The sequence below is a fragment of the Artemia sp. Qi Xiang Cuo genome, chromosome 21, assembly GCF_049724085.1.
Source record: "Artemia sp. Qi Xiang Cuo chromosome 21, ASM4972408v1, whole genome shotgun sequence".
NCBI classification, from domain to species: Eukaryota; Metazoa; Arthropoda; class Branchiopoda; order Anostraca; family Artemiidae; genus Artemia; species Artemia sp. Qi Xiang Cuo.
The window spans coordinates 50,582,588-50,597,631 of record NC_142814.1 but is presented as its reverse complement, the minus strand read 5'-3'; the positions used below and the strand labels follow the sequence as shown (position 1 = coordinate 50,597,631).

Sequence of the window (15,044 nt, the reverse complement as noted above, 5' to 3'; positions counted from 1 at the left end):
ATTCCACTTGTGAGAATTTGTGTTTGCTTTTGGTTTCATTTTATTAATTCCCAGTAATTTCTGATATTTTTTTTAATTTTACTTCATAATTTCTTTATTTTTTAATTGATAATGTCTTTACTTGTTAAATACTTTGTTTCTGCTCCTTCTTAGCTTGATATTGCTCTTTACTTTTCTTTGCACAAAAACTTGTTGTTTTTTTTTAAATATTTATTTTTATTATAATGCAAAGGTCATAATGATGCAAATATGTATACAATTTAAGTGGGAAAAATAGGGTTAAACAATAACCTAAGAAATCAAAACTGCAAATATGTAAACTGTTCTGTCCTAGCTGCGCCGTCTGTAATATCTAATTTGGTTTACTCTCCCTGCCTTATACCACCCCAGTTAAACCATCTGCTTTATACCACATGATGTAGATACCGATAGTGAGAGTTTTTGTTTTTGCTGCATGACAATTTTGATTAAATTGCCAATTTTTACATTTTTTTATTGAAGTGTTTCTGAAAAATACTTATTACTAACGCTAATTATGTAAAATCAAACTACTTGTTCATAAATTCGGTTCTAATAATAGTCTATTTTCGGTTACGCAGCTGGATTTTGTATAATCGGATGAAAAATTTATTTTAATGAATGAATGTTTGGTTCGCTTAAGCAAATGAAATAAAATAAAAATTATTTGTCTTGACAAAATTAGAAATAGAAGAAAATTTACAAATGGTAAAATGGTGCTCTATGATTCTTTTTCAATATTGGTATTTGAATGAATATTTTATCCTTTTCCAAAATTTTCAAGAACGACTCCAGAGGACACTCAATAAGACATACCTCTCGTAATTATCGGAGTGATACTCTTTCGGTACTTTTAAGTCCAAGTAAATTTTTGTCAAATCTATTTTAAAAATAGATTTTATCTATTTGTAATCTACAAAAATTTACAAAAATCTACAGTCTACAAAATTTTTTGTCAAATCAGCAAAAATTTGCCATCCTCTGGCACATTTTTAAAGTCTATTTTTTCAAATACATTGAAGGTGAGGGGGCTGTTGCCCTCTCACCTTCTTATGATGTTAAGGTTGTTTTTCTTTCCTGTCTTCTTCTTCGTCTAGCAATTGTTTCTAGCTAATTTCAATGTGCATATTTCTATGGGGAATTTAAATGGAACTGATTTGGTTGGCTCAACATCAGAATGAATGGAGCAGAAATTCAAATGTAGCTCAGTGGAGCAGCTCAAATAGAGAAGTACATTTTGTCAAAACAGACAAAGAATTTTTGTCTTCTCGCCTTTCTATAACGTTAAGGCTGCTTATGTTCCCGGTCTTCTTCTTGGTCCAACACGCATTTCTAGCTAATAATAATAATATTTTTAACCCACATCATATAAAGAGATGACACTTGTGGAGTGTAAATACACTGCATACATGAGAACTTAAAAGAGTTTAAAGTATAGAGTAAATAAAGAAAACAAAGAAATTTCAAGACACAGAAACTCAAGAAAGTGAAACTATTTACGAACAAAGGTGGCTAAGACGATTGAATGGCCCAAAAACTTAAGACTTAAAAAAAAAACAAAAAAAAAAACTACTTACTATGGGGTATTTGAATGGAACTGGTGAAGTTAGCTGAAATGAAGCAGAAAGATCCAGATAACTAAAAACAAAAATATTTTATGAATGATTCAAAGTTTTCTATCTTCTTTCAAGTATAAGGGCAAAGTCTTTTGATACAAATTACTGAGGAACCTTCTACTGCTATTACTAAAAATTCACTGCAGCATCACGCTGACATGGCTACGCACGCTCCTCCTTCTCCATCCCAATATATTCAAAGCCTCCCTCTAACCCTCCCTAGAAGTTCCAATTTCTTTTAGATTCCTCTTTACGATATCTTTACACCCTATTCAGGGAAGACCTGCTTGAGGTCAACAAAGCTACGCACGCTCCTCCTTCTCCATCCCAATCTATTCAAAGCCTCCCTCTTAACCCTCCCTAGAAGTTCCAATTTCAATTACATCCCTCTATACGATCTCTTCCCACCCTATTCAGGGAAGACCTGCTTGAGGCCAACATAGCTACACACGCTCCTCCTTCTCCATCCCAATCTATTCAAAGCCTCCCTCTTAACCCTCCCTTGAAGCTCCAATTTCTTTTAGATCACTCTTTACGATCTCTTCCCACCCGGAAGACCTGCTTGAGGCCAACATAGCTACGCACACTCCTCCTTATCCATCCCAATCTATTCAAAGCCTCCCTCTAAACCCTCCCAAGAAGTTCCAATTTCTTTTAGATCCCTCTATACGATTTCTTCCCACCCTATTCAGGGAAGACCTGCTTGAGGCCAGTATAGCTACGCACGCTCCTCATTCTCCATTCCAATCTGTTCAAAGCCTCCCTCTTAACCCTCCCTAGAAGTTCCAATTTCTTTTGAATCCCTCTTTACGATCTCTTCCCAGCCTATTCAGGGAAGACCTGCTTGAGGCCAACATAGCTACGCACGCTCCTCCTCCATCCCAATCTATTCAAAGCCTCCCTCTTAACCCTCCCAAGAAGTTCCAATTTCTTTTAGATCCCTCTATACGATTTCTTCCCACCCTATTCAGGGAAGACCTGCTTGAGGCCAGTATAGCTACGCACGCTCCTCATTCTCCATTCCAATCTGTTCAAAGCCTCCCTCTTAACCCTCCCTAGAAGTTCCAATTTCTTTTGAATCCCTCTTTACGATCTCTTCCCACCCTATTCAGGGAAGACCTGCTTGAGGCCAACATAGCGACGCACGCTCCTCCTTCTCCATCCCAATCTATTCAAAGCCTCCCTCTTAACCCTCCCAAGAAGTTCCAATTTCTTTTTAGATCCCTTTTTACGATCTCTTTCCACCCTATTCAGGGAAGACCTGCTTGAGGCCAACATAGCTACGCACCTTCCTCCTTCTCCATACCAATCTATTCAAAGCCTTCCTCTTAACCCTCCTTAGAAGTTCCAATTTCTTTTAAATCCCTCTTTATGATCTCTTCCCACCCTATTCAGGGAAGACCTGCTTGAGGCCAACATAGCTACGCACGCTCCTCCTTTTTCATTCCAATCTATTCAAAGCCTCCCTCTTAACCCTTCCAAGAAGTTCCAATTTCTTTTAAATCCCTGTTTATGATCTCTTCCCACCCTATTCAGGTAAGACCTGCTTGAGGCCAACATAGCTACGCACCCTCCTCCTTCTCCATTCCAATCTATTCAAAGCCTCCCTCTTAACCCTCCTTAGAAGTTCCAATTTCTTTTAAATCCCTCTTTATGATCTCTTCCCACCCTATTCAGGGAAGACCTGCTTGATGCCAACATAGCTACGCACGCTCCTCCTTCTCCATCCCAATCTATTGAAAGCCTCCCTCTTAACCCTTCCAACAAGTTCCAATTTCTTTTAAATCCCTATTTACGATCTCTTTCCTCCCTATTCAGGGAAGACCTTCTTGAGGCCAACATAGCTACGCACGCTCCTCCTTCTCCATCCCAATCTATTCAAAGCCTCCCTCTTAACCATTCCAAGCAGTTCCAATTTCTTTTAGATCCTTCTTTACGATCTCTTCCCACCCTATTCAGGGAAGACCTGCTTGAGGCCAGCATAGCTACGCACGCTCCTCCTTCTCCATCCCAATCTATTCAAAGCCTCCCTCTTAACCCTCCTTAGAAGTTCCAATTTCTTTTAAATCCCTGTTTATGATCTCTTCCCACCCTATTCAGGGAAGACCTGCTTGAGGTCACCAAAGCTACGCACGCTCCTCCTTCTCCATCCCAATCTATTCAAAGCCTCCCTCTTAACCCTCCCTAGAAGTTCCAATTTCAATTACATCCCTCTATACGATCTCTTCCCACCCTATTCAGGGAAGACCTGCTTGAGGCCAACATAGCTACACACGCTCCTCCTTCTCCATCCCAATCTATTCAAAGCCTCCCTCTTAACCCTCCCTTGAAGCTCCAATTTCTTTTAGATCCCTCTTTACGATCTCTTCCCACCCGGAAGACCTGCTTGAGGCCAACATAGCTACGCACGCTCCTCCTTCTCCATACCAATCTATTCAAAGCCTCCCTCTAAACCCTCCCTAGAAGTTCCAATTTCTTTTAGATCCCTCTATACGATTTCTTCCCACCCTATTCAGGGAAGACCTGCTTGAGGCCAGTATAGCTACGCACGCTCCTCATTCTCCATCCCAATCTCTTCAAAGCCTCCCTCTTAACCCTCCCTAGAAGTTCCAATTTCTTTTGAATCCCTCTTTACGATCTCTTCCCACCCTATTCAGGGAAGACCTGCTTGAGGCCAACATAGCTACGCACGCTCCTCCTCCATCCCAATCTATTCAAAGCCTCCCTCTTAACCCTCCCAAGAAGTTCCAATTTCTTTTTAGATCCCTTTTTACGATCTCTTTCCACCCTATTCAGGGAAGACCTGCTTGAGGCCAACATAGCTACGCACCTTCCTCCTTCTCCATTCCAATCTATTCAAAGCCTTCCTCTTAACCCTCCTTAGAAGTTCCAATTTCTTTTAAATCCCTCTTTATGATCTCTTCCCACCCTATTCAGGGAAGACCTGCTTGAGGCCAACATAGCTACGCACGCTCCTCCTTTTTCATTCCAATCTATTCAAAGCCTCCCTCTTAACCCTTCCAAGAAGTTCCAATTTCTTTTAAATCCCTGTTTATTATCTCTTCCCACCCTATTCAGGTAAGACCTGCTTGAGGCCAACATAGCTACGCACCCTCCTCCTTCTCCATTCCAATCTATTCAAAGCCTCCCTCTTAACCCTCCTTAGAAGTTCCAATTTCTTTTAAATCCGTCTTTATGATCTCTTCCCACCCTATTCAGGGAAGACCTGCTTGATGCCAACATAGCTACGCACGCTCCTCCTTCTCCATCCCAATCTATTCAAAGCCTCCCTCTTAACCCTTCCAACAAGTTCCAATTTCTTTTAAATCCCTATTTACGATCTCTTTCCACCCTATTCAGGGAAGACCTGCTTGAGGCCAACATAGCTACACACGCTCCTCCTTCTCCATCCCAATCTATTCAAAGCCTCCCTCTTAACCATTCCAAGCAGTTCCAATTTCTTTTAGATCCTTCTTTACGATCTCTTCCCACCCTATTCAGGGAAGACCTGCTTGAGGCCAACATAGCTACGCACGCTCCTCCTTCTCCATCCCAATCTATTCAAAGCCTCCCTCTTAACCCTCCCAAGAAGTTCCAATTTCTTTTAGATCCCTCTTTACGATCTCTTTCCACCCTATTCAGGAAAGACCTGCTTGAGGCCAAATTAGCTACGCACCCTCCTTCTTCTCCCTTCCAATCTATTCAAAGCTTCCCTCTTAACCCTCATTAGAAGTTCCAATTTCTTTTAAATCCCTCTTTACGATCTCTTCCCACCCTATTCAGGGAAGACCTGCTTGAGGCCAACATGGCTACGCACGCTCCTCCTTCTCCATCCCAATCTATTCAAAGCCTCCCTCTTAACCCTCCTAAGAAGTTCCAATTTCTTTTAAATCCCTGTTTATGATCTCTTCCCACCCTATTCAGGGAAGACCTGCTTGAGGCCAACATAGCTACGCACGCTCCTCCTTCTCCATCCCAATCTATTCAAAGTCTCCCTCTTAACCCTTCCAAGAAGTTCCAATTTCTTTTAGATCCTTCTTTACGATCTCTTCCCGCCCTATTCAGGGAAGACCTGCTTGAGGCCAACATAGCTACGCACGCTCCTCCTTCTTCATCCCAATCTATTCAAAGTCTCCCTCTTAACCCTTCCAAGAAGTTCCAATTTCTTTTAGATCCTTCTTTACGATCTCTTCCCGCCCTATTCAGGGAAGACCTGCTTGAGGCCAACATAGCTACGCATGCTCCTCCTTCTCCCTCCCAATCTATTTAAAGCCTCCCTCTTAAACCTTCCTAGCAGTTCCAATTTCTTTTTGAATCCCTCTTTAGGATCTCTTCCCACCCTATTCAGGGAAGACCTGCTTTTTGTTCGATCAGGGATTTGGTTCTGCTTATCGTTCGACCCTTGGTGGATGGCCAAAAAGGAGGATCTTTAGCAGCTCCTATCCTTCATCCGCAAAACGTCTGTTAGCCATTTTAACCTTTCTCTTGCTATTGCTCTAGAAAGTGAGATAGAACCATATTTTTTGTAAAATTTGTTGTGTGAAGTACGCTCAGTCATATCCTTAGATAATTCTTCTGAAAAACATCTAACAAATCCCCCTCCGGTCTTCCGAAATCACTCGGTTTCAGTACCATACTTGACCACTGCTATCACTGAAGCTTCCAATCACTGAGGCCTCACAGGAAAGTAAATGTAGTACAACTTTAGAATAGAATCTTCACACTAGCTAAAGGGGGAATTTTTCAGCGCTCCTTGCAGGCTTAAAAAAATTGTCAAGAATTTATGCTCTATGACTCCTTAAAAAATATTGCACTGCAATGGTAACGTGAGTTGCTTCGACAATATGCATTGTCAGAGAAGTGAAAAATGCATTTGGAATGAGCGTCAACTGGGGAATTGATCTGTGATGCTATTTTTTTTTATTATAGCGTTTCCTTCAGACGGTTCCTTCTACATTATTCCATGTTTTATGGTTAAAGTTATAGAAGGTCAATTTCGCTTTTTAGCATTTTGTATTTAATTTCCAAGAGCTGAACTCTTCTTAATAGAAGCTAAAAATGAAAAAAGATGTACTGAACAAAAAATTTCATTCAGAAAACAAGTTTCTGAATTATTAGTGAATTTGAATGGAACTGGTGAAGTTAGCTGAAATGAAGCAGAAAGATCCAAATAACTAAAAACAAAAATATTTTATGAATGATTTAAAGTTTTCTATCTTCTTTCAAGTATAAGGGCAAAGTCTTTTGATACAAATTACTGAGGAACCTTCTACTGCTACTACTAAAAATTCGATAAGCTATCACGATAAGCTATTAGTGATAGCTTATCGTATGAAAAAAGAAAAAATAAGTAATATATTGAAATAGCCGAGAAAACAAGGGTAATATCAGCCAGTGGATAGAAAAAAAGTGAAAAGGACAAAAAGCAGACATTTAGGCAAGGACCTTTGCCAAACCGTCTTCAGTACAAAAAAAAACGAAGAAAAACTAGTCTTTTGAAGTAAACTCAAACAGAGCAGAAGAAACACTTTAAGTAGAAGAAATACTGTATTTCTTCTGCTTCTGTTTGAATTTACTTCAAAAGGTTAGTTTTTCTCCGTTTTCTTTTTAGTACTGAAGACGGCTTGGCAAAGGTCCTTTCCGAAATATCTGCTTTTTGTCCTTTTCACTTTTTTTTCTGTCTATTCTTTTAACTCATATTACCCTTATTTTTTTTTTTTTTTAGCTATTTAAATATATCGTTTATTTTTTCTTGATTGTCATACGTCATGTATAGTCAATGTGGTTTTAGAATGTATTTATGATAGCATATTTCTTCTGCCAACTGACCTTTTTTTTTTGGGGGGGGGGTGGGGTACAAAACGTTTATTACATTTTTACAAGTCGGACAAACATTTGGGGGACCGGGGGGGGGGGTAAAAAATGCACCACACGATGTAGAAGAAGCACTAAGGAAAGCTATAAAAAAGTGTGGTTTTATTCCCGACGCCATACTGCGAATGTCACAAAAGAACCCATATAGGACTTTCGTTGGGTCGTTTTCACCATCTGCCGTAGAGCTTCGACCTTGCTCCTAACGACTTTCATCTGTTACTTCGTTTGGAGTTTTCTTTGACTATCAGCGCTTCAGCACCGATGTATATCTAAAATAAAATGCTATCACATGGTTGACAACATAGGTGGCACCATTCTATGAGGAGGGTACACACGCTTTGATAAATGCCGGGAAAATAGCAGAAGTTCTGTCGTACTAAATAAAAACAGTTTTTTAAACTGAAAGAAAGGAGCAACATTAAAATCAAATCAAATAAAAATAAATTTGCATTTGAGGGGGGCTGCCAAAGAAGATGGTCGACTACATCATCGTACGTCGACGATGGCTGTCGTCTGTCCAGAGTTGCCGCACCTATCGTGGCGCTGAGCTCGGGAACATCGACCACCGGCTGGTAGCAGCCAAAATAAAGCTCCGCCTCAAAGCTATGAAGAACAGCCAGTCTTCTCGGAAAATTGATGCCGGTCGCATCCAACAGGACCCTGCTCTGGCTGAGCGGTATCATGTGCAGATATCCAACAGATTTGAGGTCCTCGGCCAATGCGATGATAGTGAAGTTGCATGGAAGTCCTTCAAAGAGAACACTCTTTGCAACTGACTCCAGCAACTGACGTTGTTGGAATGAGGCAACGGAAGAAAAAGGACTGGATCAGTAATCACTCCCTTGCCATCATAGAGCTCAGGTGAGAAGCACGTCTAGGCGGGGACATGGCTACATACAGACTGCTAAACAAAGAGCGCAATTCCATGCTGCATAAAGACCGCAAGGCTTTTATTGACAGCAAGGCATTCGAACTGCAAGAGGCCGTCAAGAAAAAGGACAGTGGAACCACCTACAAGATTCTTCGTGAGCTGTCAGGTCAGCACACTCAAACTACGTCATACCTTCGAAGCGCTAGCGGTGAGAATATCTACGACCAATCACAATGCCTCCGCCAGTGGAAGGACCACTTTGAGAAACTGCTCAACTCAGATCCACCAGACCAGACGGACCACGAGCTAGCGGCTGCTGTGTCTACTACCATACCTGCTCCTGATGGTCCTGAATTTACAGCGGAGGAGATAAAAGCTGCCACCCGCAAGCTAAAGAATAACAAAGCGCCAGGAATATGTCGCCTAACATCGGAATTCTTTAAAAATGGGGGTCCAGCCATGATCCTCTGGCTACAAATGCTGTTTAACCTTGTGTGGCACTCTGAAAAAATCCCCTCAGACTGGAAGAAGGGCCTACTTGTACCAATCTACAAGAGGAAGGGGAGCAAAGCAGAATGTAGCAATTATCGTGGCATAACTTCACTCTCAGTTCCTGGAAAGCTCTTCGCTATGCTGCTTCTCAAACGGGCAACAAGCTACCTCCTTGCCCTCCGTCGCCCCCAGCAAGCTGGCTTCACGCCAGGCAGGTCCACCACCGAGCAAATCCATACGATTAGACAGCTAGTAGATAAAACTCTAGAATATAAGAGGAAGGCGTACATTGCCTTTGTCGATTTTCGATCTGCCTTCGACACTGTCGATAGGCAGTCACTATGGCTAATCCTCCAGTCTGCTGGCGTACCCACGAAAATCGTCCGTCTCCTCAAAGAGCTGTATAATAACACTGAAAGTGCGGTGATCGTAAATGGACGGCCTTCCGGATATTTCAAAATTAAAAACGGTGTCCGGCAAGGATGTGCCGCTGCACCTGAGCTCTTTAACTGTGTAATAGACCACATCCTGAATAATACACAGCAGGTGCAGCCGTTTGGCATAGGCTTTGCTGGAAGAGTTCTATCAGACGTCGACTTTGCCGACGACGTGGCGCTAATATGCGAAAACATTAGTGACCTCAAAACTACACTGGAAACACTGGCCTCTGCAGCTGAAAAACTCGGTCTGAAAATAAGTTGGTTGAATACCAAGATAATACCCGTTGAAAAAACGCCGTCCAACCCCCTGTCATCTGTGGAAATTTGTGGCCAAACTGTTGAGATAGTGAAGCAGTTTACCTACCTTGGTTCAGTTGTCTACTAAAATGGAAGCCTAGATACCGAAATATCAGCAAGAGTTGCAAAGGCAAACTCTTTCTTCGGTCGCCTTCTAAAGACAGTCTTCCATAAACCCCAAATCAGCCGCCTCACCAAAGCACGAATATATTCTGCTTCGGTTGCCAGCGTTATGCTCTATTCTGCCGAGACTTGGTCGCTGACTCAGACACAAACGCTGAAGGTAGACGTCATCCAGACGAAATACCTCCGAAAAATCGAACGCTCCCAATGGTCCGACAGGGTACGAAATTCGGAAATCCTCAGGTCCTTCAAACTCCCATCCCTGTCTGAGCAGCTTGAGTCTCGCTCGCTGCGTTGGTATGGTCATCTGCTCCGTCTGCCTGCCCAAACACCCGCCCGGCACATCTTCGATTTCGACCCAGCTGCAAACGGCTGGAGGCGTCCTAGGGGAAGACCACGCACCAGATGGGCGGACGTCATCCGTGATCGGCTCGCTTCCAGAAACATCAACCCGGCTGAAGCGACAACCCTCGCCCTGAACCGACCACTCTGTAGAAGACTGACGGCGCTGACGACTGGTTCCCTCTACGCTGGCGACGCTGCCGAGCAAGAGCTTTAAGGTAAGGTAAGGGGCTACCCTCTCTTCAATCCCTCGCTTGTTATGTTGAAGTTTTTTAGTACTTTAAAAAAGCTGCTTACTTCAGATAAAAGGTCCTTGTGTTTCAGGAGTCGTTCTTAAAGAATTAGGAGAAAAAGTCAAACTTTAGCGTAACAGATGAGGGATTCAGGAGGGGACAATCCCCTCATATACGAAATAATTTGTGTTCGTTTTAAGTTTTAAAGTTGTTCCTTACTTTCAGTTGAAAAAAAAGACTTGCCGGGTTATTTGATATCTCGTCATTTTTCGAATAATGAGGGGGAATGCCCTAGGCATTCGGCAAATGTGACTGAGCATATGCACAGCAATCTATGACAAATCAAGGAAATTTTATAACCCACCGCCTCCGGCTAACTGGGGATAATGAATGTTTACATACAAAGATGTAAGACCACTGTTGTAGGATTATCAGCACATGTCAACTTTGATAATTTGTTTTTCATCAGCATTGCGCCCCTTTCAGGGGTGTTCACCTTTTCCTAAAACTAAGCGTATTTCCTATGCTAATAACTTTTGAAGAGTAAATCTAAACGCAATCAGTTGCACTTATTAGAAATTAGCATAATGCGTACACAAACTTTATTAGAATTTTGTTAGTATTGACTAAGGTTAGTCCTTAATTACCACTCATTGCCCAGAGATGTAGGTAAGGTTTTCAGCATCCAGTTTAACAACTAAAGTGGGCCTATTTTTAATGTGATATATCAAAATGGCACCACAACAGATGCTGCACCCAGGGACAAGTTTCATTTATCCTGGAACACCATATCTTCCAGGAGCTCTGCTAAGGGTCTCAATTTGGGTGGGGGGCCATTGCTCATTCCCCTAAGATTATTTGGCTTCCTCTAGATTTTGAAAACTACTTATTCGCTCCCCTTCCTGCATTTTCGTGAATTGACACCACTGAGCTCTGCCTAATAAACCGCGGCGACTCTCTGGTATATTTGATATGGACAAGAGAACCAACGGAGGTCGGGAGTTGACCTCCCAACGATAGTCGGTTTTCTGTAGCAAATTTCTTTAATTTGTTAGCAAAAACGCTGTCCTAAATACACTTTTCATGGCAAGTGTCCTTAGTCGTGCTTGTTGGATGTTCAGGGTCTGCTTTCTTAGTTACATTCATTCCCTTGAATTATGTCTGATTTTGTATTATGGTTTGGAAAGTTGATAGACCGGTTTTCTGTGCTTAGACATGCCAGTGCTGGAAAGTTGATAGACCGGTTTTCTGTGCTTAGACATGCCAGCTCAGTGCTTAGACATGCCAGTCTATGCATCCGGAGACTGGTGTTTCTACTTCTATCTTCTGATAGGTTGCAGCTACTGCTGCAACCGTGATCATTGCCAAATTGTTTTCCTCACCAAAGTAGGGAAGAATCGCCAAATTTGTCGACAAATTACTGATGGTGGGTAAAATTTCCTCCTCTGCTGCCAGGATCATATAAATATCCCAGGAGTTAAATAGAAAATAATATTTATGATACAAAAATTTCAGGTGCTAAGCTACTAAAAATGATGGGCCTGAAAGGTCACTAGTCAACTATTTCCCTAGGCTTTCTCCTTATTGTTGTCTCTCTTGAACATGCTTGCAAAGGAATCAACGGATGGGCTTTCAGGAGTAACACCCCTTGGAAGACCATTCTAAATGGTCTGTTTTTTTTTCAAGGGGTGTTTCAAGGGGTGCAGCTGTTTTTCCAGCACTCAATGCAGGGTGTCTCCTCTTGTAGGTAATCCTATCACTGGTTTCTGTTTTGCTTTTGCTTGAGTAGAGATACTCGGAGGTTTAAGTAGAGATAACCCTCCTAGGGAGGGTAGTGGATGTGCTTGTAAAAAAAATAACATTGAAATCATATTAAAGCTCTTACTGAGGGTTGTAAAGCTACCTGTTCGGTGCTATAATTCAGGTCTTGTTTGGGTATTTTTTGTGCCAGAGGGGTTTTGGTCCACTTGATGCTAAATTGTAAAATGAAACGACTCTCAGCTGACATTTTGCGAGTTATTATTGGTTGATATCTTAAAGTCTTTTTGTAAAATCAATAGCAATATCGATAAATACTGGGATAAACAAGAAAATAAAAAAGAAGACTCAGAACTTGATACTAAAATAGAAAAAAAACCTGCAAAATTATGAAAAATTTTGTTTTCGTATGGTAGGTGCTAATTTCAGATGAAAGTAAAGTGCACGCATTTCAGTCGCGTCAAAGACCAGCTTAATTGCATTTTTAGTGCAAGAATTATCAAATTCATTAATCTTAAAATCACATAGACTTTTTAAAGATGTTTTTAAGTTGATTCTTTTTTAGACGTAAGCGTACAGCAGCTCGACGCACTGGCAAATCAAAGGGCGAAATGGGAAACTGGGAGGCTCACACAAAGGGCATTGGAGCTAAACTACTTCTCCAAATGGGTTATCAACCCGGTAAAGGTTTGGGAAGAGAACTGCAGGGAATATCAAAACCTATTGAGGCTGTTCTTCGGAAAGGTAGAGGGGCTATTGGAGCCTACGGCACGGAGGTTCCTATCGCTCCAGAGCCCGTACCTGAAGAGGAAAATGAATTGAAACCACATCAATGGCGCTCAGAAGGGAAGAAGAAGAATAAAGCAAATTACGTGTATAAAACCATTGAGGAGGTTATAGAAGAAGAGAGTAAAGGAGGTCGACGAGTTGTTAGAACTCAAGTTGATAATAAGGTGAAAGTAATTGATATGACAGGACCAGAACAAAGAGTTTTGAGCGGATATCATGCTATTTCTTCTCAGGCCGCGGTTGCTGATTTGACACGTGAGTTTGCTCATTATGATATACCTGAACTTCGTCATAATGTAACTTTATTTGTTGATATGTGTGAACATGAAATCATTCGGAATGCAAGAGAGCTGAATCATGCTCATGATAGAATTGTTGGTTTAGAACAAGAAGAAAATACACTCAAGATCCTAGTTGAGCGAGAGGAAAATCAACTAAAATCCTCAACTCGACTCCTCGGAATTTTGGAAGATTTAGAAAAACGGTTTAGTGACACATCCAACCCCCTAACTCTTTCATACTTAGCTTCAGTCCTAACTCAACTTCAGAGTGAATATTTTGAAGAGTATCATCTATATGAAATGGGTAATCTAGCCAATTCTTACCTCGTTCCCTTAATGCGAGAGAGGTTAAGTCTTTGGCAACCTCTTTCAAGTCCTAAGGAGCATATCACTTTGTTTCAGCAGTTTAAAGATATTCTTGAGAACCAAACAAGGCTAACGCAAATTAGTCCATATTATGGATTAATATGGAACGCCTGGATGCCATTGTTTCGAATAGCGGTTAGCAGTTGGAATTGTCGCATCTGCGACCCAATGATTGATTTGATTGAAGTGTGGCTGCCACTTTTACCACCCACTATTTTTCATAATATTTTGCATCATTTTATTTTGCCGAAAATACAGTCAGAGGTAGACACATGGAACCCGCTCACGGATACAATACCTATCCATTCATGGGTTCATCCATGGATTCCTTTGTTAGGACAGAATTTGGATATTGTCTATCCAACAATTAGACAGAAGCTTGGATTTGCACTGATTAACTGGCATCCTTCTGATAAATCAGCGCGACTTGTTCTAGAACCTTGGTTAACAGTTTTTCCTAAAGCGCATATGGACGCATTTTTGATTAAACATATCGTACCTAAGCTAGCAAAAGAGCTAAATGCAATGACAATTAATCCTCAGTCTCAAGTCTTAGATCAATGGAATTGGGTAATGGCTTGGGAAGATCTTTTACCCGTTGTACAGGTGACGACCATGCTTGAAAAATTCTTTTTCCCTAAATGGCTACAGGTCCTTGCCACATGGCTAAACCATAACCCCAATTATGAAGAAGTTACAAATTGGTATAAAGGGTGGAAGGCCCTTTTTCCTGAAAATATTGCCAAGCATCCTAGTGTTAAAGAACAACTCACAAAAGCACTTGATATAATGAACCGTGCAGTGCAAATGGCAAGTGAAGCGCCGCCGAGGGTGCCACAACCTTTTATACCTTTCCCTACTCGGCCTGCGTTGTTACCAACTCCACCACCTCGTGTTAACCAGCCACAAATTCGGGTGGAGATGTCCATGCCCTCGGGTTTTAAAGATTTGGTGATTAGACGATGTGAAGAAAGGGGTATTCTAATAATGCCTGTTGATAGGTGGCAAGAAGGAAAACAAGTGTATAAATGTGGCAGTGGATTTATATATTTTGATAAAAATGTGATTTTTGCAAAAGATTATGGAACACGTTGGATTCCAGTATCCATACAATCTCTTCTGGAAACGGTTGGCTCTTAGAATTTCCAAAAATGGCAGATGTTCTTTTCGCTATCTTGATTCCTGTATATTAAATATTAGAGAATAAAATGTAGCCATTTTAATCTACCACCGGACATATTCGCCTTTTTTTAACTTCGAAGCATATGCAACTCTGACTTAGTAGATTTTTGTTTTTAGTTTCTTTTTAATATTCAAAATTTTAAATACTTGTGATTAAACATAATGCTGTTTAGTATAGATAAAATGTATTCTTTGTTACATTTTATGATGCTTTTAAGAGGAGATTGGTGGATTGAATTACCCAAATCAGAACGCTTTCAGTGCTGTGCATTTTGTATTCTAATGATCTTTTCTGTTGGGGGAGGTCTAAAAGTAAACAAAGAGGGAGACACACAAAAAAGAACAGTAATTATGCTCAGAAA

General features: G+C 41.1%; 1 protein-coding gene across 3 annotated transcripts in view; it reads left to right on the top strand.

Moving 5' to 3' along the window:
• The window catches only part of LOC148939681 (tuftelin-interacting protein 11-like), a 52,862-nt gene extending 38,069 nt beyond the window's left edge, over nt 1–14,793 (top strand). For all 3 annotated transcript variants that reach the window (XM_089106779.1, XM_089106778.1, XM_089106780.1), the window contains exon 3: nt 12,630–14,793. In XM_089106779.1, the coding sequence (XP_088962905.1) occupies nt 12,630–14,640 (2,011 nt within the window). In that variant the 3' untranslated portion in view covers nt 14,641–14,793. The remainder of the gene's footprint in view (nt 1–12,629) is intronic.
• Nucleotides 14,794–15,044: the final 251 nt, after the last annotated feature.